Raw genomic sequence first — 23,915 nt, forward strand, 5'->3', positions numbered from 1 at the left:
GCAGAAGAGAAGCGATTCTGGAATTTCTGGTGGCGGGGAGGAAGAAGCAGCTAGCAGCTTTGGTGTGGATGCGAGACTTGCTAGATCTCAACTTAATTCAGGCTGTGAAAATCAGTTCTATTGGGATAGCCAAGGCATACTGCATTCCCTGTGATCTTCCATTGTTTCAGATCTTAATTAAAGCTGGACTTGGGGGTACCATCGGGTAACCTCACTGAGATCAACTTGTCTGAGACCAAATAAAATCAAGACCCAATGCCAATGTTAGAGAAGCTGCCCAAGTTAATGGTCCTTATTGAATTTTGCTCCTCTCAGGTTTCCTGTCCGGTCAGGATCGTAGGTTCGTATGTTACCTTATCATCCAAATCCTTTACAGGCAAACGTATGGTTTGCTCACAGGGAAGGTTCAAGCAAATCAAATTAGAAGGCTTTTTTAGTCTTCCCTTCATAAGTAGAAAAATAAAAATTGAAATTTTTATTACATACAAAAAGATACACATATATACAGAAGATGGGTAAGATACTGATTTCTGTTGTTGTCATCAATGTCAGAGATAATAAGAATGCTCGGTTAACCTTTTGGGATTGGTGTGTGGTTTGTGTGATTATACTCTCATCAAAAAAAACATAAGAATGCAATATATCTCAGAGGAAGAGAAATGAACTTGTCTGAGGAAAATCGTGGAATCAAAAGCAGGGGGAGAAGAGCAGAGAAGAGGGAAGTGGTTAGTCGGGTTCTGAAGTAGCTGAATTTCCTTGGCCAGTCGCGGGAGCTGTGTGACCATGATCACTGGAACCCCTTCCTCTCCTGTGCCTGTGGTAGCTGTGCTGCAATTCTTTCTATTTTTCCTGAAAAACCCAAATCACATTTAAAATTTTTGTTTGATCTCAGCCATCCAATTGAGATAAGAAGACGTGTCATCTGTTCCAGCTCTTGACTGATTCCTCAAGATGGAGTTTGCCAGATTTTACCTTCCTTCCATTTTTTTGTTGGAGAAAGTTTTTCTGCCTTTCAAATCTGTTATACAATGAGGACCATACTCATGTGGACTTCTTAGAACCGCATGTCCCTCTTCTTTCTCTCAACCATCAAAACCAAGAAAAAAAAACAAAAAATCGGGGTTGTACATGGTTTTTTTTGGCAAAGGATTTGTTAGTTGTTGGGATTTGGGAGACGAAGAAGGACCGTATTTGTTCTCAGGGAATCCATTTTAGCCATTTTTTTCATTTTCCTCTCTGTTACTATTCCACCCACTTCCCTTCTCCTCCTTAATCCCTTATTGCCCCACTCCCATACAAGGGCGGAGGAGTGGGGGGCCGGACCCTTTGACACCGGAAATAATGAGGAGGAGAACTCAACGTCACCGTCGTCATCACCATCATCTTCTATAGCCGTCGTCATCGTTACGGTCACCTTCTTCTTCTTCTTCTTCTATTACTTCTTTATCATCTACCCCGTCTTTGTCGTCTGTCATCAATTTCAACATCAATGGCGGCAATAGCTCAGCAGCTCCTCAACCCAGTTGTTGTCTTCTACATTTCCTTGTTCTTTCTCTCTATGAATTCCATAGTTGTCATAGTCAATTCTGCCGCCGACACCACCTTCACCCCAAGTGACAATTACCTGATCGATTGTGGTTCTTCTTCCACCTCCAACCTTCACAACGGTAAAACCTTCAAGTCAGACAAGCAATCTACTTCTTACCTTTCCACCAAGAGCGATATTCAGGTAGCCGTCCCTTCCGCAGACGTGCCTTCTCCTATTTATTTAACGGCAAGGATCTTCGTGGAGGAATCCACCTATGTCTTCCGCATGGTTCGCCCTGGTTGGCATTGGATCCGTCTCCATTTCTTCCCCATGGAAAACTCTGAATTCGACCTTACCCACTCGGTTTTCTCCGTGGAAACCGATGATGTTGTCCTCCTCCACAGCTTTAGTATCACCAACAAAACCACATGGATTATGAAGGAGTACCTCCTCAACGTCACCACTGAGCGTGTCACCCTCAGGTTTTCCCCATTACGTAACTCTGCTGCTTTCATCAATGCCATCGAAGTTGTTTCCGCACCCGACAGCCTTATCTCCGACGTAGGCTCCTCCATTGTCCCCATTGGCGAATTCACCGGCCTCTCCACCCATTCGTACCAGACCTTGTACCGCCTCAACATGGGTGGCGCCACCATCACTCCCAATAACGATACGCTCGGCCGCACCTGGGAGCCTGACCTCCGCTACCTCATGGCTAGGGGCCTTGCCAAGACCGTTTCTGTCGCTCCCAGCATCATCACCTACCCCGAAGGCGTCTCCCCCTTGATCGCACCTAATTTGGTTTATGCCACCGCCATAGAGATGGCCGATGCCCGCGTTACCAATCCAAACTTTAACGTCACTTGGAGATTTGACATCGATCCAGCCTTTGGCTACGTTCTCCGCCTCCATTTCTGCGACATTGTCAGCAAGGCCCTCAATGACCTTTACTTCAACGTCTACATCAACGGCAAGATGGCAATCTCCGCCCTAGACTTGTCCTCCATCACCGGCGACCTGGCTGTTCCATACTATAAGGACATCGTCGCCAACGCCTCTGTGCTGTCGGATAAGCTGATGATCCAAATTGGCCCAATCAACCAGGAAACCGGCTCCGTGAATGCCATCCTCAATGGATTGGAGGTCCTAAAGATGAGCAACTCTGTAGGGAGCTTGGACGGGGAGTTCGGGGTGGACGGATCCAAGTCTTCCTCCGCAGGGACGAAGGGGACAGTTGCAGCGGTCGGGTTTGCCATGATGTTCGGAGCGTTCGTGGGGTTGGGCGCTATGGTAATCAAGTGGTACAAGAGACCCCAAGACTGGGAGAGGAGGAACAGCTTCTCATCATGGCTGCTACCACTCCATGCCGGCCACTCCAGCTTCATGACCGGTAGCAAGAACTCTGGTGGATCCCAAAAAAGTGGGTATGGCAACTTCTACTCCTCCACTTTGGGATTGGGTCGCTACTTCTCCTTCGCGGAGCTTCAAGAAGCGACGAAGAACTTCGATCAGAACGCAGTGATCGGTGTGGGAGGATTCGGCAATGTCTACATAGGGGTGTTAGATGACGGGACCCAGGTGGCTGTGAAGCGAGGGAACCCTCAATCAGAACAAGGGATCACAGAATTCCAGACGGAGATCCAAATGCTGTCGAAATTGCGGCATAGGCATCTAGTGTCCCTGATCGGCTACTGCGATGAGAACTCGGAGATGATACTGGTGTACGAGTACATGTCCAACGGACCATTGAGAGACCACCTGTACGGGAAGAACTTGCCGCCGCTGTCCTGGAAACAAAGGTTAGAGATAAGTATAGGAGCTGCGAGAGGGCTACACTACCTGCACACAGGAGCGGCGCAAGGGATCATACACAGAGATGTGAAGACCACTAACATCTTATTGGATGAAAACCTAATCGCCAAAATGGCAGACTTTGGGCTATCGAAAAATGCACCCACCATGGAGCAGACTCATGTGAGCACAGCTGTAAAGGGTAGTTTCGGCTACCTGGACCCAGAATACTTCAGGAGACAACAGCTCACAGACAAGTCTGATGTGTACTCATTTGGGGTTGTACTGTTCGAAGTGCTGTGCGCGAGGCCTGCCATTAACCCAGCACTCCCTAGGGAACAAGTGAACCTGGCAGAGTGGGCGATGCAATGGAAGAGGAAGGGGTTGTTGGACAAGGTGATTGACCCTCATCTAGTTGGGGTGATCAACCCAGAGTCGATGAAGAAGTTTGCTGAGGCTGCAGAGAAGTGCTTGGCGGATTATGGTGTGGACAGGCCATCCATGGGAGATGTGCTTTGGAATCTGGAGTATGCATTACAATTGCAGGAAGCTTCTTCCCAAGCGAAGAAGGATGAGGAAAACAGAGCTGCGGCGGAAGCTGCAACAGCCGCTGCTCCGTCCCCTAGGGCGGTTATCCCACCAATCCCAACTACTGCAGATGTAAAAGCAAATGCAGATCATCGGAGTACCGGAGGAGACGACGACGACGACGAACCAGCTGCACAGGTACATGCCATTAGTGAGGATTCAGGAACTGCAATGTTTGCTAAGCAACTAACGGAGATCAACGGTCGTTAATTCCCTAATTTATTTATGTATTAATGGATACAGATACACACTCATCAATCATTCATACATTCATTATATAGTGTGACACCTAATCATGGTGGGTCATTTATGCTCTATTTTGTATATTATGTCGTTTTCTTTTTGTATGTATCATGTATGGGTGGGGAAACATGGATTATGGAATATGGATAAGATATTGTTCTTATTTTTTTTTTTTTTCTTCTCTTCTTTATAATGTATTAGGGAATGTTATTTATTTATAAAATCAAGAGTAGTAACGAGTATTACATAACACAAACAATTTAATAGAAGGTTTAGTTTCCAAAAATCACAAGACAAATCTAAGTATTATATTCTTATGTTTTTTTTTTTTTTTTTTTTCCCACTTAAATTGTCCATTTCCATTCAGAGTTGGGAGAATGTATAATAATGTTTGAAATATTGGTACACGTGCATAGACTTTGTCCTCTCTATCCAGTGATTGTAATAAACATATCATCTATCTACGTGGTCAATAGATATTTCATGATATTTGAAACAATAATAGATATTCACCTTAATTTAAGCATGTTTTAGACAATATGCTTAAAATTTACCATAACTTTTGTCATCCGTTTTAGTTGCGTCTAAAATGTGTATTAATATAAATGAAAAAGTGTGTCAAAGCCCATGTCTATTGCAAAGGCAACACAAGAGAACCCAGATGAAGCCCCCTCCCAATTGTTTTCACTTGGGTATGGGATCGTTGTCAGGTTGTGTGGCCCCTATACCAATGCGGGGTCAATAGGAACACGCACAGGAACATCAATCAAGGGGAGTTTTAATTTATTGACTTTGAATCCACTCCCCAAGTGAGGACAGTCCCCACCCCATCTGCAGCATCCACGAGGGCGTGGAGTGGATCACGTGTGCTTGAGGTGGGTCCTACACCACATCTATGGTGTATCCTACGTGGGGAGTGGATCAAACCACTTTTTTATTTTGAAAGGGGGTGGGGTGTTCATTTTAGACGGGCGATGTCTCTGCAAGCTACATGAGACCAAGCATTGTAGTATTTCCTTCTTTCATATGCTCTACCCCACCCTACCCAATGTTGCGGGCAACACAAGAAAACCCAAAAAACAAAAATAAAAAAAATTCACTAACACATGTAACATGTTACATATATTCAATAATATTGCATAGGATATTAATTTCATTTACATGAGATATACAATCCACTATCAATTTTTTTTTTTTTCAAATCACCGAATTTGTACATATGACCTCTTGTTTTGTATTAAATTAATAACTAGAAACACCACCACTATCATAAGTTAGGAATTTTTTGAGATATATTCTTATGTTAGCATTCTCAAATGGACTTTTAAATTAATAGTCAACTCTTTAGTAAATACCATATTTGACAAATGGTACCAATCAAAATGAAAGACATAAAAAAAAATAAAGGGTTTGACATTAAATAAGTATTAATAATTATATAATATATAGGGTCAGGATGTGAATTTGTTCTGATTACGACATTTCCTAATTAGTCAATCGGGTGTGGAACCATTGGAAGACCAATAACTTAATTGGTACATCCAGAACTAGACCAATAACTTATTGGTAGATTTAGAATCAGACCAATAAATTATTGGGTGGATCGAATTCCAGTTCCTAACATGTCGGCTCCGATCCGATTCTCAATTCCAACCCAAAATTGACACCCTTACAGTAGGAGCATGCATGGGCATTCATAAGGGATTTTTCAGGTGGGTTGTCTTTGGACGTAAGCTGCACGGGACTTGGTTGCGGGCAACACAAGAGAACCCATATGAACTAATGAACCCCTCCCATTTTTTATTTTTTTTGGGTTATTTCCAAATGCCCCATGAAAGTGGCGAAACTTATAGTTGTCCCTCTGAACTTTCACTAATTCCATGTGCATCTTTACTTTCTAAACTAAGTACCAATATAATCCCTCCCGTTAGTCAAAGACGTTATGTTATAACGGATCCCAGTTTTTGAACATTGTTGGATCATTCTACCCTTTGATAAGTAAAATGCCAAAAATACCCTTTCCTGGAAACAAAAAAAATCCAACCCATCTTCCCCAAACCTCTGCAATTTTTCCCTTTTTTTGCAAACCCTAAACTTGTAGAGGAGGATGAACTCCTTCGATCAACAGCTTCTTTGCATTCCATTTCTTCTTCGCTCGGGGATGAAACGTGATCACCTTTAACCATTTCATTGACAATTTCATTTCTGCAGTCGCTGGCTTGAGTTTTATGAGATGAATCAAGAGAAGGGACTGAATGCACATCCATAATGGAGACTAAACTCCGTCGAGAGAAGCCTTGCGGAGTTCAAACTCACCTATTGAGACGACAGAAGACAGATGAAAAGATGAACCTTAAGGAAGAACAATAGGCTTTCTGGGTTTGAATCTAGGGTTTATGCAGCGATTTTAATAGTTGAATCGACAAATAGCCGTAGCTTTTTCCCAAGTTCATAAAATTGCCTCACTTGGGATTACATTCAGTACCAAGAAAAGGGAAGAAAAGGAAAAAAAAAAAATTTTAAATCCAAGCCTTGCACCTAGAAGGAACAATACTTTGATCTCTGAATTCTGATAGCAGAAAAGAAAGAAACACCCTCTGTTTTAAATCTCATTTATTGCACTGTTAACTGAATTTTTCCCTTTGTTTTTCGTTCTTTTTTGGCCATCCCTTTCAGTCTTTCACTTTCTTTCACTTCAATTTGAGAAGATGAATCTCTCCAACTCCCTCTGTTTTGAAACGCTCTAATTAACCTTCTTATTTATGTGACCTATTATTACAGCCAAAACAAAGGTCAAATTCTGAATTTGCTCATAACCATCTAATGCTGATGCTTTGGCCTTTAGACAATTAGACCTTATCAATGACTCCTTCGATTTTTAGAGGAAGAACCAGGGTTCCCCATTGATTTTGCAAATTACCGTCAAGTGCAGTTTCAGGTTGCTGGTTCTCTGTCGGTGCCTAATCTTTTGGGTAAATACCAGTAGATCTTCATGAAATAAGGAACAAAGGATTGTTCAACTGAAATCTTAAGTTGAATAGTGCTTGATCGAACGAGTTCTTCCTCTAAAAATCGTTTAGGGTTTGGAAAAAAAGAGAAAAATTGCAGAGGTTTGGGGAAGATGGGTTGGATTATTTTTTTTCCAGGTAAGGGCATTTTTATCATTTTACCTTATCAAAGGGTAGAATGGTCCAACAATGTTCAAAAACTAGGATCTGTTATACCATAACGTCTTTGACTAACGGGAGGGATTAGTGTAAGTTTAACCATGTTCAGGGAAGCATTTGGAAATAACCCTTTTTTTTATGAAAATAAAAACAAGCTGCTCCATATTAATATCCTTTTTACCCGAAGACCAAAACAAAACCTGATCTACCTTCTTAGCCTTTCTTGCTAGACCACACCCCCAAATCCCTCTCCCCCATTGTAGGCTGGAAACTAAAATAAAGAAAACTTCTAATTCGCGTTTCAAGAATTAGAATCAGATCAATGGAATTGGTCAATTCAAATTCGAATCAAAATCCGACATTATCATTCCCACTGATTCCTGTTGATTCTGATCAATTCCGGCTATTCAGGTTGATGCCGGCCAATTTTGATCGGAATAGGCACTGGCTGATCTTTGAAAAGTTGCTTATATAATAACCTTTAGTAGGGACAAGTGCTGCTGGTATTTCTCTCCACTTTTACTCTTTCTATTTTGAATTTTCTACGTTTGAAAAGTAACAAAGATAATGTGCCAAGAAAGATTTCCCATAGGCCATGTAGATAATGGGAGAATGTTCTCTGTGCCGCAGCATAGGCTACGCCCAGACACATAGGTCTACCACTCAAGGGGTTAGGGTGATCATTGTGTCCAACCCATGTGCCTCAATGTTGTCTACGCTGCGTCACAAAGAACAGCACCCCAAAGATCATTTATAGACATAATAATATGAACGGACGACAGACGAACCACTAAAAATAAAAACCAGTAACCTAGAAGAAATTCTGCTAATATTAATTCATTTTTATTTTACAAAAAAAAAAAAAAAATCTAGAAGGAATTCAACTCACCACTCTCGTGATGAGCCAAAAGACATCAAGTGAGCAAGCTATACGAAGGTTGAAATGTTACATAATTAAAAGGTAGGAAAAGTTTGGGTACACTTAACCATCTCGCTTTTTACCTTTGAAGGATAAGAAAGTCAATTCAAGAGAAAGGTTAAAAAAAAAAATAGACATATAGATCATGATTATGATCTCTTATTTAACCCTCGGAGATAAGTGGGGCCGCAATGGGTTCTTCATCACGACTGTGAACTCTTGCTTCTCTGACAAGTCAACATCATCACCATCCACAGCCGTCCATTTGAAATCCCTGACTAAATTGGCCACAAAATACTCCAAGTGATGTAAAGCTAAAGCAAGTCCAGGGCAAATCCTCCTCCCTGCACCAAAGGGCATCATCTTAATCTCCCTGCTCCCTGTTATATCGAATACTTCTCCTTCATTGCTCCTCAAGAATCTCTCTGGCTTGAATTCCATTGGATTTTCCCAAACATTTGGGTCCCACCCCATCTCAGAAACCACAAAATTCACCGTAGCTTTCTTTGGTATAACATGTCCGTCCAACACGATATCTTCCGTCACAGCATGTGGCAGCACAAAATGGCCCGGTGGGTGTCGCCTCAACCCTTCCAAAACGACTGCCTTCAGATATGGGATCTTCTGCAAATCCGCATCTTTGATCCTCTCTTCTCCTGAACTAACAACTCCTTCGATTTCAGAATGGAGCTTCTCTTGGATTTCTTGGTGTTTCACCAGGTTTGCCATGATCCACTGCAACGCTGTAGACGTCGTATCGGTGCCGGCGTTTAGAAACTCCGAGCAGAGAGTCACCATTTCTTCCTCGGATAGCTTTCTTCCTCCTTCTTCTGGGATTTGAAGATCAAATAGTGTATCGACGTAAGAGACTACAAATTCATCATCTGAGTTCTCTTGTTTCTTCTCCTTTCTTTCTCTGCGGGCTCTTATTAAAGGAATGAGAACAGATTCTTGTCTGCGGCGCATCTCAAGCAATTGGAGCCAGCGTTTTCTGAAGACTATTTTCCCCAAATTTCCAAAGAACGCAAAGACTCTAAATCTTCCCCCATTGACAAGAAGGGTCCTCTGCGATTCTTCGATCTCTCTGATGACCTTCTCATCGAGCTTTTCTCCCAAGCACATGAGGACCAGCAAGCAAAACATGGTGTACTGGAAATGATCCATCACTTGCACGGGCTCCCCAGATTCAACATGATGTTTCAATCTTTCAGTTAACATCTCCAAGACCCATTTGCGAGCGTAACCGAAGGATTTAACCCGAGAAGGGTGGAGGATTTCGGAGGTGAGATTCCGGCGGAGGAGTCGCCAAAGAGGGCCATAGCGAGCGGAATTGATGTTGTGTTGGCTGCTGTTTATGAGGCGAAGGATGGACATGGTGGGTGGGCGGTCGGCAAAGATGGCACCGTTCTCAATGAGGGCTTGATGGGCAAGGGAGTGGTTGGTGATGAAGATCGATGGTCGTGAGCCGATGTGGAGGGTGATGATGGGGCCATACTTGTGGCGGAGGTTGGAGAGGATTTGCTCAATTTGTGAGAATCCACCCTGAAACCAGAGGAAACTGCCGATTAAGGGTACTTTGAAAGGGCCTGGTGGAAGAGAGGGATTTGTTTGGTTGGATTTGTTGTGAGAAACGAGATCGACTAATAGTTTGAGGGCTGCACAGAGGCAGATCGAGAGGACGATGACAAACCAGATATCCATTATCGGGGATTTTGGACTTTACGAGTAATCAAAAGATCGAAGTGGCCGTAGTGGTAAGGGCGAAATGGCTTTTTAAGGTGAGGGCGGAAGGGCCTCTAGCAATTTTTTTTGTTTTCCACGGTATTGACTTTGAATATTTGATTATCAGGAAAAGAAAAAGAATTAGGATATTTTTTTCTTGGGTTTTTACAAATGCCCCATCGAAGATGCCCATTTGTTCAAATATCTCTTTACAACTTCTCTAATTGTAAACTCCCCCTTATTTTCAATAAATTGTAGCATTTTGGTACAGTTCGTTAATTTGGGATGTTGGGCGTTAGTTTTAAAAAATATAATGACTAAAATACCCTTGTGACAAGAACCAACAAAAATTAAAAAATAAAATGACCAAATTGCCTTCATCTTCCTCAAATGGTTTAAGGTTTGATTTTCAACCCTATAATCACCCATCAATCCAAAACACGAAAGAACTAAAATAGAGATTTACATTGAGACCTAAAAGAAATCTAGGGTTTTTCGAAAAGGATAATCCATGAGATCATAAAAGATCAACCTTTGATATGCTTCACCTTGTACCAGCCTTTCTTGCAAGAGCTTTCAATGATATTCACGCTCTTCTTAAAGAAAGACTTGAGGTCCTTCACTCTCTCTTTCAACTACTTCTCGAATTCTGCCATTGTCATCAAAGACACGCGAAGCACAAAAACAGAGAAAGGGAGAAAGAAGACAAAAATGTACAAGAACACTGAAAACACAGAAGTACTTGGGGGAGGGGGTTTGTAGCGAAAAGAACCGACTTTAGCTTTCTTTCTTTCTTTCTTTCTTTCTTTCTTTAAACCCCCTTTTTAAAGGGAATTGAGAAGAATTAGCTGTAGATTTACATTACCAGAAAGGTTTTCGCTAAAAAGATAACTGATGAAGAAACAAGTAGGAGTTGATCACGGGGATTCGTTTGTTACTCCAATGGTCATCTTTAGCTATGGGCCTACCTGAATTTTCCTTAAGCCCAATTACCAAGCATATCTTTAAAATGCTTTTGTCCTGAGACAGTTTTAATAAATTAGATGATGATATGCAGGGATCTGTCTAGCAATTCTCGGAGGGGATCAAAACCTTCCTCTATCGAAAATCTTAGACGGTTAAACTTTCATACCAACATGAAAATTACTGGAAATAGTATTTGTAAGACCGACAGTTCTTTATTGTGTTCTTATTCTATTTTTTTTAAAATTTTTTTATGGTGTTCTTATGCAATGCTATACATCTTAGGAACTTATCCACTAATTTCTTTTCTGATGAAATTCCAAACATTGGTAAGTTCTTCTGCAAATTGAAAATTCAAAGAGAGATGCGATTGAATTGATGGGTGATTATAGGGTTCATCTTCCCCAAATGGTTTAGGGTTTTATTTTCAGTTTCAAACCCTAAATCATTTGGGGAAGATGAGGGCAATTTGGTTACTTTACTCTTTAATTTTTGTTGGTTTATGTCACAAGGGCATTTTGGTCATTACATTTTTTAAAACTAACGTTTAACGTCTTAAATTAACGGACTGGATCAAAATGCTATAATTTGTTGAAAATAGGGGGGAGTTTATAATTAAAAAAGTTGTAGAAGGCATTTGGATAAATGGGAAGTTTCTGGGGGCATTTATAAAAAAACCCTTTTTTCTTGGTTGGGATGCAGAGTTTCTCTTCGCCGTAGCCGTAGGCGGTGAGAAACTGAGAATCGAGGGTCATGACTCATGATCATTCTCTCCCTTATTAATTATACCTCCTCTTTTTTTTGAAAATCATTTAAACCTCCTCTACTTTAAAGTTTTAACTTTAGACGCTATTTTTCTCCTGACCCAAGCGCAAACGTCACACATATGCTGTCCTTGTCTTCTACAAAAAAAAAAAAAAAAAGATGTCCTTGTCAGAGAAAGAGAATCGACGTCAAGTCACTAGTGATTATCTTAACGGTTAAGACAAGGGAATCGGAGTGCACCTTCGAGATGGTTAGAAAGGAAAAAAAAAAGGTCGCAATGAAAAGAATAAAAAGAAAAGATTCATTGGGGGGTCTGGACAAGGGTGTGAAGGATATTCGAAAATTTCGTATTTGTACTGTGTTCATATCTTGGAAGAAAAATTCGATCCAAATCTGTCGAAACCATTGAGTTAACTTGATTTTGCAAGTTTTTGAGATAAGTGAAGGGAGATTTTATAAAATTCTTAGATTCGACTGGATTTTGATGGTTTCGATTAATTCAATTGGTTTCGACCATATTTCGACGATATCGATACATATGCCCATCAAAATTAGGAAAAACTTGACTCGAAACTAGGACAGACAAGTATTTATGCCAGAAACTAAGACAGACACTTAATTATGTCTAATGTCATTTAAATAAATATTTTTATATTTGTATTTTATTTACTTAAGATATTATTTATAAATAAGCAAATACCCCCAGTTCAAAAATAAGAACTGGATTTTCAATAGTAGATGCAATTTTCAACTTTCTAATATTGGGGTTTTTCTCAAATCTAAAAATTCCATAAATCTTAATATGGTAAAACATTACTAAAAATCAAAAGTGTGATAAAATATTCATTTGTTTTGATGTCCAAAAAAGTATTTTCATTCAGAGCGATTTTGACAACATTTGCGCACACCAAATTAAGTTTGACATGTACATAACTCCTTCAATATAAATCAGATTTAAGCAATCTTAGACTTGTTGAAAATCTATCAAAACAAAGCTTTCTAACAAATCCAAGTTTGCTTAAATCTCATTTATATTGAAGGAGTTATGTTCCGGTCAAACCATATTCGATACCATGTCCAAGAACAATATACAGTATCAAATTTGGATCAAAACCACGAGTAATATTTTTAGTGTTCTCTATATGAAACTAATGCATGGATTGGGTTTAAAATGTAAAAAATAGGCAACACAACAAGTATCAAGGCCAAAAAATAACTTCTGGGCCTCGAAACCAAGGTTCGAGTTAACCTGGAGAAAGTCCGAGGTTTCGACCGAGATATGATCGAAACCGAGACGAACTCAGTTTTTGACTGATCGATACCTAATCAAAATCCGAGTTTTAGAACCTTGGTTCATATCTGTTTAGAAAAATTCGAGTCCGGCCAAAAATTAATTGATTCGTTTAGCAATATGACGATAATAAAATGTTTGCAATATATCTTTGTGTCCGTGTTTCTGAGTAAGTTTTTTATTTTTATAATTTTATAAGTTAAGATAATGTGATTCATCAAAAGTAGAAAATGTAAGAAAATCAAAGACTAAGGCTCTCTTTGGCATAGTTTATAGTTATATTTATGACTTATTTATGAATAATCAATTATGATAATGGGTTATGGGCTACAAACAATAATCGTTTGATTACTAATAGGCTTAATAGATTATATAATGAAAAATACTTTTGGTATGCTTAAGTGAAGAATATATTATTAGTGCAAGAGATCGCTATCTGCGGCTCTACGCCTCTAGAACTTGCACATGCACGCTAGCCAATGGATGAGCACGCACAAGCATCATTGGAGATATGTGGACCCTCATTGTAAACTGGAAACTAGAATAAAGAAAACTTATAATTACTGTTTCAAGAATTGGAATCAGATCCATGGAACTGGTCAATTCGAATTCGAATCGAACTCCAACATTACCGATCCCACTGATTCTTATTGATTCTGTTCAATTCCAGCCAATTCGGAATAGGCACTGGTCTTTGAAAAGTTGATTATTATAAGCTTTAGTAGGGATGAGTGCTACTGTTATTTCTCTCCACTTTTGCGGAAGATTCCCCATAGGCCATAGTTAATAGACGTTATAGTATGTTTGGTCCATTGCTTCAGATGAGGGTACATGTTGGGTTAAATTTGTTAAAGAAAGATGGCTCAAAAGGCACTCTATATGGTCCCTATCCATTCCTATGCAGTGCTTTGGAACTTTTCGTGAGATCTTGAAGACAAGGGATGTGGCTGTAAGTTGTGTTCGATATTTGATAACTAATGGGGAGAGAACTTTATTATGGACTAACCCTTGGCTTCTAAAGGGACCTATTTATAAACCGGGTTTGTTACTTGCTGAGGCCGTTGGGCGAAGTACTTTTGACATGGTCAGTTTTATAAGGACTGAAGATGATCAATGGGCTAGTCCTTATCTTGATACTGCCTTGCAAGAAAGGACCGTTGAGATCAGCCAGGTAAGGATTCACAGAGGACTTGGAGGTGACTTTGCTGTTTGGGCGCCATCACCTAATGATAAGTTTTCGCTAAAGTATGCCTGGAATGTGATTCGGAAACGTGGTGATAGGGTTGAATGGTGTAGTTTGGTGTGGTTCTCACACTCCCAACCCAGGTTCTCCTTTATAACATGGCTGGCTGTAATGGACTCCTTATCGACACGAAGCAAGCTTCTTCATTGGGGTCTTGTTGTTGATTCCACTTGTGTTCTGTGTCAGAAGGAGGCGGAGACCATTGACCATCTCTTCTTTCATTGTGACTTCTCGGCTGCAATCTGGAGGAAGGTTCCGAGGCTAAACGGTTTTGAGAGGGATCCTTTGGCTACATGGAAGGAGGAGATCCAGTGGTTGACATTGCACTTTGGGGGGAACACTCTTGTTTCAAGTGTTAGAAAGTTTTCCTTTGTGGCGACGGTTTATCGTATTTGGCTGGAGCGAAATACTAGAGTTCATCAACAAGTGTCTTCAACCTCAGATTCGGTATTGCACCAAATTGTCATGGACACAAGGCTGCGTTTCTCTGAGGTTGATGGTGGTGTGATGGACAGCAGTAGCAACAGAGGTTTTTTCAGTCGATGGGGTATGGTTGTCTCTTTCTCTAACCCCACTCTGCTTGCTTATGTTTGGCCTTCCCCCCCCCCCGGTGGTTGGATTGCAATTAACTGTGATGGCTCTGTCAAACATGGGATGGGTGGCTATGGTGTGATTGGAAGGGATCCAAGAGGTAGGCCTGTTTTCGCATTGGCTGGAGGGTTACAAAATCGTGATGTTATACACATGGAGCTTTGTGCTATAAGGGCTGGTTTATTGAAGGCTAGAGCCATGCAAATACAGCAGGTGCAGGTGCGTTTGGACTCTATGGTGGCAGTGCAAATGATTGTGGGAACGTTCCAACCACATTGGGAATTCCTATGGTTACTTGAGGAGATTCGGAGTTTACGTGATAGTTTTCGCAGTTGTAGCTTTAATCACCATGTTAGAGAGATTACTGGTTGTGTAGATTTCTTAGCAGGTATTGTACACCATGTAGAAGAGGTTGATTTTAGTATTTCTGGTCTTCTTGAAGCACTTTCCACTCATATTAGGAATGATGCTTCGGGTATGACTTATTACAGGTTGTAAGCTCGTAATATATATACTAATATAAGCTCCTTTTAACCAAAAAAATAAAATTTGGGCAAATTTCACAGACACCTCCTATAACTATTCGAAATGACAAGAACATCCTAAATTTTGAAAAAAAATATCAAAGACTACCCTTATTTTATGATTATATTTCAACTAAATCCAGTCCGTTAGTCTTTTGCAGTTAAGTTGCTGTTAATATTTTTATAATGGCAAAATTACCCTTTCAACAGGGTGAACTCCCCATAATACCCTTAAGGGTAAAACCCTAAATCTTATTCTCTCTGTTCATCATTTTCACCGGGTGGCGTAAGAAACAAGAGCAGCGTCGTCGTCCCAAGCCCAAAACCATGGCTGATAACCTGGTGGAGGTGGAGGGTATGGGTACGCCCCTTGGGGTGGATACCCATACCTTGCCACCAGCTGAGGATATCCCGTTGGCGGTAGATACGCTCCTTGCGGCGGAGGCGGAGGTGGATAAGGTGGATAACCAGCGGCCCCTGGCGGAGGATGTAACAGGTTCACCTGCTTTCGATATTGTCGGCAATGGAGCAGTAACTTTATATTTGGCCTTTAGCTTTTCCAGTAGGTTTCCTAACCTGATAACTGACAAATTGTGCAGAATTTCCTTTACCGGCACTATCAAGCAGCTCCTTGATGGGACATGTACATCGCCGATTTCTTTGGTTTGCTGCTTACTCTGGGAAAGTGTAAGTGTTTAGGTCTGTATTTCTAGAAATTGGTTTCTGGGACAGTCCTCGATTCTTTGGCTAGTGGGTCTTTCTTCTTTCCCTTAATCTTGGGTTTTAGGGGCCTCGAATTACAAGTTTGTTACTTGTTCATGGACTTGTAAGACTGCCTTTTTTTCAGTTTCTTTGTCAGAGAAAGTAGTGTTTGGTACTTAAATTTTCCATCTCTTTATCCAATTTGAGTTTTTTCTTTCCCCTTTAAATAGATATTGATAGTTTAGTCCAGAGTTGATGTTGGATGCTTTCAGTTTTCTCCCAACTCCTCCCCCAAGTGAAATTAAGAAGTAGTGGAAAACCCACTTCTCTTTTTACCGTTTATGGTAAACTTGTTTTGGTTCCTATCGTGGATGAGCTATCTCAATGCTCTTGGGTTAGATTTGAAGGCAACACATCCGTTTTTTACGCTATGCTGTTGCATTCTTTCTGAGATCCCCATGAACTGGTTCATCAACTTTGGTTTTATGGAGTAGAAGATTGGTTTTCTCGGTTATAGAGCTAAGATATGGCTCAAATTGTGGGAGAAGATCCCTGCGAGCGTTTGGAAGCTCCACCAGTACTACTAGTATATTTGGTCGAAGAAATTTCCCAGAAGATGGTGGAAGAACCTTTTGATTGCCTGGGTGATTGGTTGGATCCTGGTGTCATTCTGGACCTTCTGGTACATGAGCTCTCTGGTGACTAGGAGGAGGAAAGAGGCCATTGCGAGCATGTGTGATGAGCGGGCGAGAATGCTTCAGGACCAGTTCAATGTGCGCAAGCTTGTTGATTTGCTATGGCGGTTGAGAAGAGGGGAAGAAATGAAATGAGAGTTTATTGTGATCGGAATTTATTCTCTCCGGTCGCAGAGAGCGTTGCCGACGGTGCTACTGCTCACCGTGTCGTACTTTCCTGCTTATGGGCTTCTGTGTGAAATCAGTGGCGGTCGGAGAGACAGTGGAGGTGATGAGGAAGTTTGATTTGGGAAGATGATGGAATCTTAGTAATTTTTATTTAAATTATTAAGAGGGTAAAATCGACATTTTAATTTTGGGGTAACCTTGCTTAACGTCAGGGGGAAGGTTGCCATTTTGACAAAATTTAGGGTATTCTTATCATTTTGAATAGTTATAGGGGGTGTCCGTGAAGTTTGCCCTAAAAACTTTGTCTTTTGGTAGGAGACGAAAAATAAAAATCACTCATCTAGAAATGTTACAGAATTACAAGAAGGGAAAAGGTTTGATATGCTAGCAATACATTCTATACTCACACCCTATGTGTCTATCTCCCCTTTCCCTTTAAAGGGTAAGGAAGTCATTTCAAAAAAGAAGGGGAAAAGAAAAATAGACACATAGATCACGACTATGAACTCTTATTTTACCCTTGGAGATATGTGGGCCCACAATGGTTTCTTCATCACCACTGTGAACTCTTGCTTCTCTGACAAGTCGACATCTTCACCATCCATAGCCGTCCATTTGAAATCCCTGACTAAATTGGCCACAAAATACTCCAAGTGATGTAAAGCTAAAGCAAGTCCAGGGCAAATCCTCCTCCCTGCACCAAAGGGCATCATCTTAATCTCCCTAGTCCCTGTTATATCGAATATTTCTCCTTCATTGCTCAAGAATCTCTCCGGGTTGAATTCCATTGGATTTTTCCAAACATTTGGGTCCCACCCCATCTCAGAAACCACAAAATTCACCGTAGCTTTCTTTGGTATAACATGTCCGTCCAACACGATATCTTCCGTCACAGCATGTGGAAGCAGAAAATGGCCTGGTGGGTGTCGCCTCAACCCTTCCAACACTACTGCCTTCAGATATGTGATCTTCTGCAAATCCTCTTCTTTGATCCTCTCTTCTCCTGAACTAACAACTCCCTCGATTTCAGAATGGAGCTTTTCTTGGATTTCTTGGTGCTTCACCAGGTTTGCCATGATCCACTGCAACGCTGTAGATGTCGTGTCGGTGCCGGCGTTCAGAAACTCCGAGCAGAGAGTCACCATTTCTTCCTCTGAGAGCTTTCGTCCTCTTTCGTCCGGGATTTGAAGATCAAATAGTGTATCGACGTAAGAGACTACAAATTCATCATCTGGGTTCTCTTGTTTCTTCTCCTTTCTTTCTCTCCTGGCTCTTATTAAAGGAATGAGAACAGATTCTTGTCTGCGGCGTATCTCAAGCAATTGGTGCCAGCGTTTTCTGAAAACTAATTTCCCCAAATTTCCAAAGAAAGCAAAGACTCTAAATCTTCCCGCATTGACAAGAAGGTTCCTCTGGGCTTCCTCGATCTCTCTGATGACTTTCTCATCGAGCTTTTCTCCCAAGCACATAAGGACCAGCAAGCAAAACATGGTGTACTGGAAATGATCCATCACTCGCACGGGCTCCCCAGATTGAACATGATGATTCAACCGTTCAGTTAACATCTCCAAGACCCATTTGCGAGCGTGACCGAAGGATTTAACCCGAGAAGGGTGGAGGATCTCGGAGGTGAGATTCCGACGGAGGAGCCGCCACAGAGGGCCATAGGAGGCGGTGTTGATGTTGTGTTGGTTGCTGTTGGTGAGGCGAAGGACGGACATGGTGGGTGGGCGGTCGGCAAAGGAGGCACCGTTCTCAATGAGGGCTTGATGTGCAAGGGAGTGGTTCGTGATGAAGATCGATGGTTGTGAGCCGATGTGGAGGGTGATGATGGGGCCATACTTGTGGCGGAGGTTGGAGAGGATTTGCTCAATTTGTGAGAATCCACCCTGAAGCCAGAGGAAACTACCGATTAAGGGTACTTTGAGAGGCCCTGGTGGAAGAGAGAGATTTGTTTGGTTGGATTTGTTTTGAGAAACGAGATCGACTAATAGTTTGAGGACTGCACATAGGCAGATCGAGAGGATAAGGAAAAAAAGCCAGAACTCCATTAATGGGGATCTTGGAATCTGGAGTAATCAGAAGAAGTGGCTGTAGTGGCGTTTTAAGGTGCGGCAGAGGGTGGAAGCCTCTAGCAATTTTCCACGGTATTGAGTTTGGATATTTGTTAATCGAGTGCAGATGAAATAACACTAGGCTAGTTTTATTGTAAAAAACGTATATCATATCGAAAGAATAAACGAGTAAGATTATAAATTATTTGACAGCTAATGGTGTTCATAAGATAATCCCCCATATTTAAAATATTTAAAAATTTTCTTATTGTTTTTATTATTTTTAAAAGTTTAGCAAAGATTTTTTATCTCCTACAATTTTGACACCGTCCCTATTTAAAATAAGATCAAAGGTTCTGTGCACGGCTATGTAGAGTTCACGTACACGTAAAGGAATTTTTCTCCTCTCAGGTTCCCTGCCCGATCAATAAAGGTGTCAATTGGGACGGTTTCCGATATTTGGGACGGGATGGTACCGGTATCGGTACTAAAAGTGTCAATCTCAATACCGTCACATTTAGTTAACGGGACCAAACCTAGATCCCAATCCCGATTATTAGCGGTACAGAACGGTACCGATTCTTAAACGGTTCTAGGCACTGTAGAAAAAGGGAGAAGAAGTTTAATTGTTTCTAACAAGGCGGGTTTATTAGTGTTGTGGAATTTTTTCACTATCATGAAATTTAAGTTGTCTACTACTTTTATAAAACAACTTAAATTATGAAATCATAGTTTTACTTCTTCAAACACCCTAAGATCATATGTAATAAGCTTCTCATTTTTTTAAATCTAGAGAAATCCTACAAAATGGAAGAATCCCGTTGTGTTTCCTCTTTGATTTTTCCAAACAAAACTCTATTTATCACACACGTCACATGGTAGTATGGTACGAAGTATGAAATGCAAAAAGGAAGAACTTGGTAGATGTAGTTGGTCGAGGGAGGAGGGAGGAGGGAGGAGGGAGGAGGGAGTAGCACTGCAGTAGGTTCTGTGAGGAGAGACTTCAAGCTATGACTGTTGACCTGTTGTTCCTCTTCATATTCAAAAGGCAATTAGTGAAAACTTAATGAGTCGTAATTCTTATACCCTTTCTTTTTTCTTTTTTTTTTAAAAAAAAAGATCTTATATATTCTTTCTTTTTAAACGGTACTAGTAGTTTCGGTACCATCCGGTACCTAATTGGTATTTCGGTACTGGTACCGTTGGGAATCCCGTCCCAGAACCGTCCCGTCCCATTTATCATTCGGTATCAAAATCAAATACCAGTAAATGAGACGGTCCGGTACCGGGTTTTAGCGGGACGGTATTGGGACAGTTCCCGATTCTGGTCCCAAATTGACACCCTTACCGATCAAGTTCATAGGTTCCTCTCATAGGGAAGGTAGAAATGACGACCTCACCCCACCCGATCAGTGTGTTCGGGCAGGGGGTGAGGTCATCATTTTTGGCTCCTTATGAGAGGAACCTACGAACCTGATCGGGCAGGGAACCTGAGAGGAGTAAAATCCCATGTAAAGAGCCATTGGATGAGATGAGAATGATGTATCGTGCACCCTCATTTCCCATCCAACGATTCTGTGTATGCATGTAAACATGCACAATCGTGCACAAAAACCTTCCCCTTAAATAATTTGAAAGTCTTACCTAAAAAAAAAAAAATTTTGAAAGTGTTTTTAATATAATCATAGAAAAATGTTGATATGCTATCAGTTTTTGACACCAATCACAGGGTTGGACACACGAGAGTAAGAGAGTCTTTTTGAAAGGGGAGGAGAGAAGATGACACATGTTGGACACCCTCCCTGTATTCCCAATTATTTCCCTATAATCATTATTAAGAATTTTCATTACCACATAGTTTTTTAGTACACATGTAAAATGACAATATTTTCCACTAATTAAAAAGAAGTGTGTTATACTAAAAGGGTGCATCTACTTGTAAACAAGAAGGTTACAAAACAGAACTTTATCCCGACCGTATATTAGGCCTGTAAACGGATCGGATTTGGCTCGGATACAGATCAGATGTAATCGGATTCGGATATTTTCTGGTCGAATACGGATACCTCTAAACGGATTCGGATGCGGATTGAATTCGGATTTTCGACCATCCGTTTACACCTCTGCCTTGTGTAACCCAAACCTTCCTCCCCCTAGTGGATACAATTCACTCTCAATCCATAGTTTTAGATCATAATTCTCTTTTCCTCATATTCTAGAACCTATTGAATCTTCAAAAACCCTCAAGATCGTTATTTACTTAATATTTTATAATTAAGTATTCGGATTTGGATTTTTATCGGAGTATTCGGATTTTTTTCCCGAATATCTCTAATCGAATACGGATGCCCCTAAACGGATACGAATGCGGATCGAATTCGGATTTTCTGTTATCCATTAACAGCCCTACTTTATATGCCGTTTAACATAATTGTTTGAGTCTTTTACTTATAGATAAATGATGTAATTTAACACAGTAAAAGTATCAAATGGCTACAGTAACTAAGATTCCTTGAGTTAAAGGATTAAAAAGGGAATTTCACAACCAGCCCACGGTGAGTGGGGCATTGTCGTTTGAACAAAATTGCTTAATATCTGTAAACAGAAACTTGAGTAATGGGTGCAACCTAGACGTTGTTCAACCATAGAGTTAGAAAATAAAACAAATTTCATCTAGCTTATGCTTCTCAGAATAGGGAGTTTTATTTACTTTGCAATAAGGTGCTTCTCCAATAGTCGGTGCTATGGCCGGAATAGTCACGACGATAGTACGAAATGGCCGGAATAGTCACGACTACCGATGGAATTTTATTTTATTTATTTACTTTGTGGTAATCAAAAAGGGCAAAAACGCTACAAAATGACGTTAATATCCATTTCCTATAAAATCTTAACCTTTTGTTCTGTCATATACTCTAAGTCAAATAACACTTTTATCCTTAGTGTAGCAAGAGTATGGTCATATGACATTGGATATAAAAGAGAGGAGCCTTCGTGACAAACATATTTATTAATTCATACTAAAAGCGCAAAAAGAGTAATGTTACAAATTATTTGATATCTTAAAGTATGAAATATACATTTTTCATTCTTTTGAAATAGTACATATCATTTTGGAGAGTGCAACAATTTACCTAGATTTGACATCAAATAACCCTTGCTTAACGTTGAATGAAGGCTCGTCAATACTAAGCAAATGTCGATCAACACACGCTCAATATCACTGGAGTATATCTTGTGTCAACATGCATGACTAACAAACTCAATAGTCATCAACATCTATTCGACACTTACAAGGATTGTTGGCACCAAGGTCTTGTCAATCGACGCATGCTTAACGTCGACCAAGTTACATTGCATGTCGAATGCAACTACACATGGCCAAATGTTGTAAATCATCCTTAGCTTTTTAAGTTGAGTATTGGATCATACAAAAATAAGAGAAAGTATACCTACTCTAGAGAAGGGAGAGAGGAGAGTCTCCAAAGAGAACCACCCAAGAAGATTTACTTTGAGCCTCACATTGAATCTTTATAGCATCAAGTTTGTGAAGTATTCTTTAAGCATTGCAAGAGAAGATCAAGGGTTGTGAAGAGAGGAGGAGAAGAGTTATCGCACAAATGTAAGATTTGTGAAGAAGACACAAGGAGAGTTCTACGTACTCATTTAAGAACGGTGTTTGAAGCTCCAAGGGTGTTGAGGTGAAGACTGTGAGTGGATAAAAGCAAAGAGAAGCATCTCATCACATGTAACTTTTCAATTTGTATTTTCTCTATTGTAAGGGTATTAGATTGTAGGCAAAGTGTTTGACAAAATGTCACAGCCAATACATTGGGCTATTGGGGACATTTGCATATACTATTTGATTGTATCATTGTGAGCTATCAAGTGCGTGCTTGATGGAGGGATTGTAGCTCTTTTATGGTGGGTGTCATATAAAGTTGAAGATCGATGTTCCTTTATAGTAGGTGCTAATTATATATATGCATGTGTGTATGTGTGTGGTAAGAGTTCTTTGTGGGGGAGTGTGGCCCCTGTGCAAGTGCGGGCCAATGGGAACGCGTGCAGCGACATCAACAAGGCGGTTATTACTACCTTTCATGTGGGGCAGGTCGATCCTTTCACCCCCTGTGTCTGGGTGCAGGGCGCACACTCCCCCACAGATAACTTTCTCCCATATATATATATATGAAAACAGGTTTTAAAATTGTCCCTTCTATGGAAGTCTAAAAGTTTGGGATATTCCATTAGAATGGAACCTTTCAACTTTGGTTGAAAATCTCCCCCTTATGATTTTGTGATATACAAATGTTTTTGTTATTCTATGGTATGTAATTAGTTAGTTACTAAGCTTGCGTTGCTCATCCTCCATTAATATTGAATTTATCAAATTGATGATTAGAGTTTCTGGGAGTGGCTAGATCTTTGGGATAAAGTATGGTTTTGGAGATTTTTTGGGGTGATATTTTGAGATAAAAGCAAAAGAAGTTTGAATCTTTGGAAGACGATAATTGGTCTAAGTTCTTGAAGGTAGTGTAACTTTAACTTCTATATGTTTGAGGATGACTATATGATTTAAATTAGTCCTATGGGTAGCTTGATCTTGGGTAGTCGTGGACTATTTAAGTTTTTACCAAAAAAAAAAAAAAAAGGATTATTTCCAAATGCCCCTTGAAAATGGTCAAACTTATAATTGCCCCTGAACTTGTACTAATTTCACATGCACTCCTGCTTTTCAAACTAAGTACCACCATAGTCCCTCCCGTTAGACAGGAACGTTATGTTCTAACGTTTGACATTTTTTTGTACATGATTAGACCATTCTACCCTTGATAGAGTAGAATGACAAAAATGCCCTTACTTTAAAAAATAAAAAAAACCTGCAACCCATCTTCCCCAAATCGATTGGGGAAGTTGAGTTGCAGGTATCCTTCAACCCCCATTTTCCTTCCTTCCTTTGA

The 23,915-nt window shown here is 40.5% G+C and overlaps 3 protein-coding genes and 1 long non-coding RNA gene across 4 annotated transcripts; 1 reads left to right on the forward strand and 3 right to left on the reverse strand.

Moving 5' to 3' along the window:
* On the reverse strand, window positions 1-23,090 carry LOC122667358. The gene is made up of 3 exons (XR_006333789.1): window positions 23,080-23,090; window positions 20,100-20,103; window positions 1-188 (listed from the first exon to the last, which is right to left on the reverse strand). It is a non-coding gene; the product is annotated as an uncharacterized LOC122667358 (long non-coding RNA).
* Window positions 1,430-4,168, forward strand: LOC122667354 (probable receptor-like protein kinase At2g21480). Its single transcript, XM_043863615.1, has one exon. It carries the CDS (start codon window positions 1,490-1,492, stop codon window positions 4,115-4,117), a length of 2,628 nt encoding a protein of 875 aa, XP_043719550.1. The 5' UTR covers window positions 1,430-1,489; the 3' UTR covers window positions 4,118-4,168.
* On the reverse strand, window positions 8,383-18,989 carry LOC122667357 (cytochrome P450 89A2-like). The gene is made up of 2 exons (XM_043863618.1): window positions 18,972-18,989; window positions 8,383-9,953 (listed from the first exon to the last, which is right to left on the reverse strand). Exon 2 carries the CDS (start codon window positions 9,935-9,937, stop codon window positions 8,396-8,398), a length of 1,542 nt encoding a protein of 513 aa, XP_043719553.1. The 5' UTR covers window positions 9,938-9,953; window positions 18,972-18,989; the 3' UTR covers window positions 8,383-8,395.
* On the reverse strand, window positions 17,398-18,961 carry LOC122667356 (cytochrome P450 89A2-like). Its single transcript, XM_043863617.1, has one exon. The coding sequence runs from the start codon at window positions 18,949-18,951 to the stop codon at window positions 17,410-17,412; it is 1,542 nt and encodes a 513-aa protein (XP_043719552.1). The 5' UTR covers window positions 18,952-18,961; the 3' UTR covers window positions 17,398-17,409.
* Window positions 23,091-23,915: the final 825 nt, after the last annotated feature.

Source organism: Telopea speciosissima, chromosome 7 (assembly GCF_018873765.1).
Source record: "Telopea speciosissima isolate NSW1024214 ecotype Mountain lineage chromosome 7, Tspe_v1, whole genome shotgun sequence".
Lineage (NCBI taxonomy): Eukaryota > Viridiplantae > Streptophyta > Magnoliopsida > Proteales > Proteaceae > Telopea > Telopea speciosissima.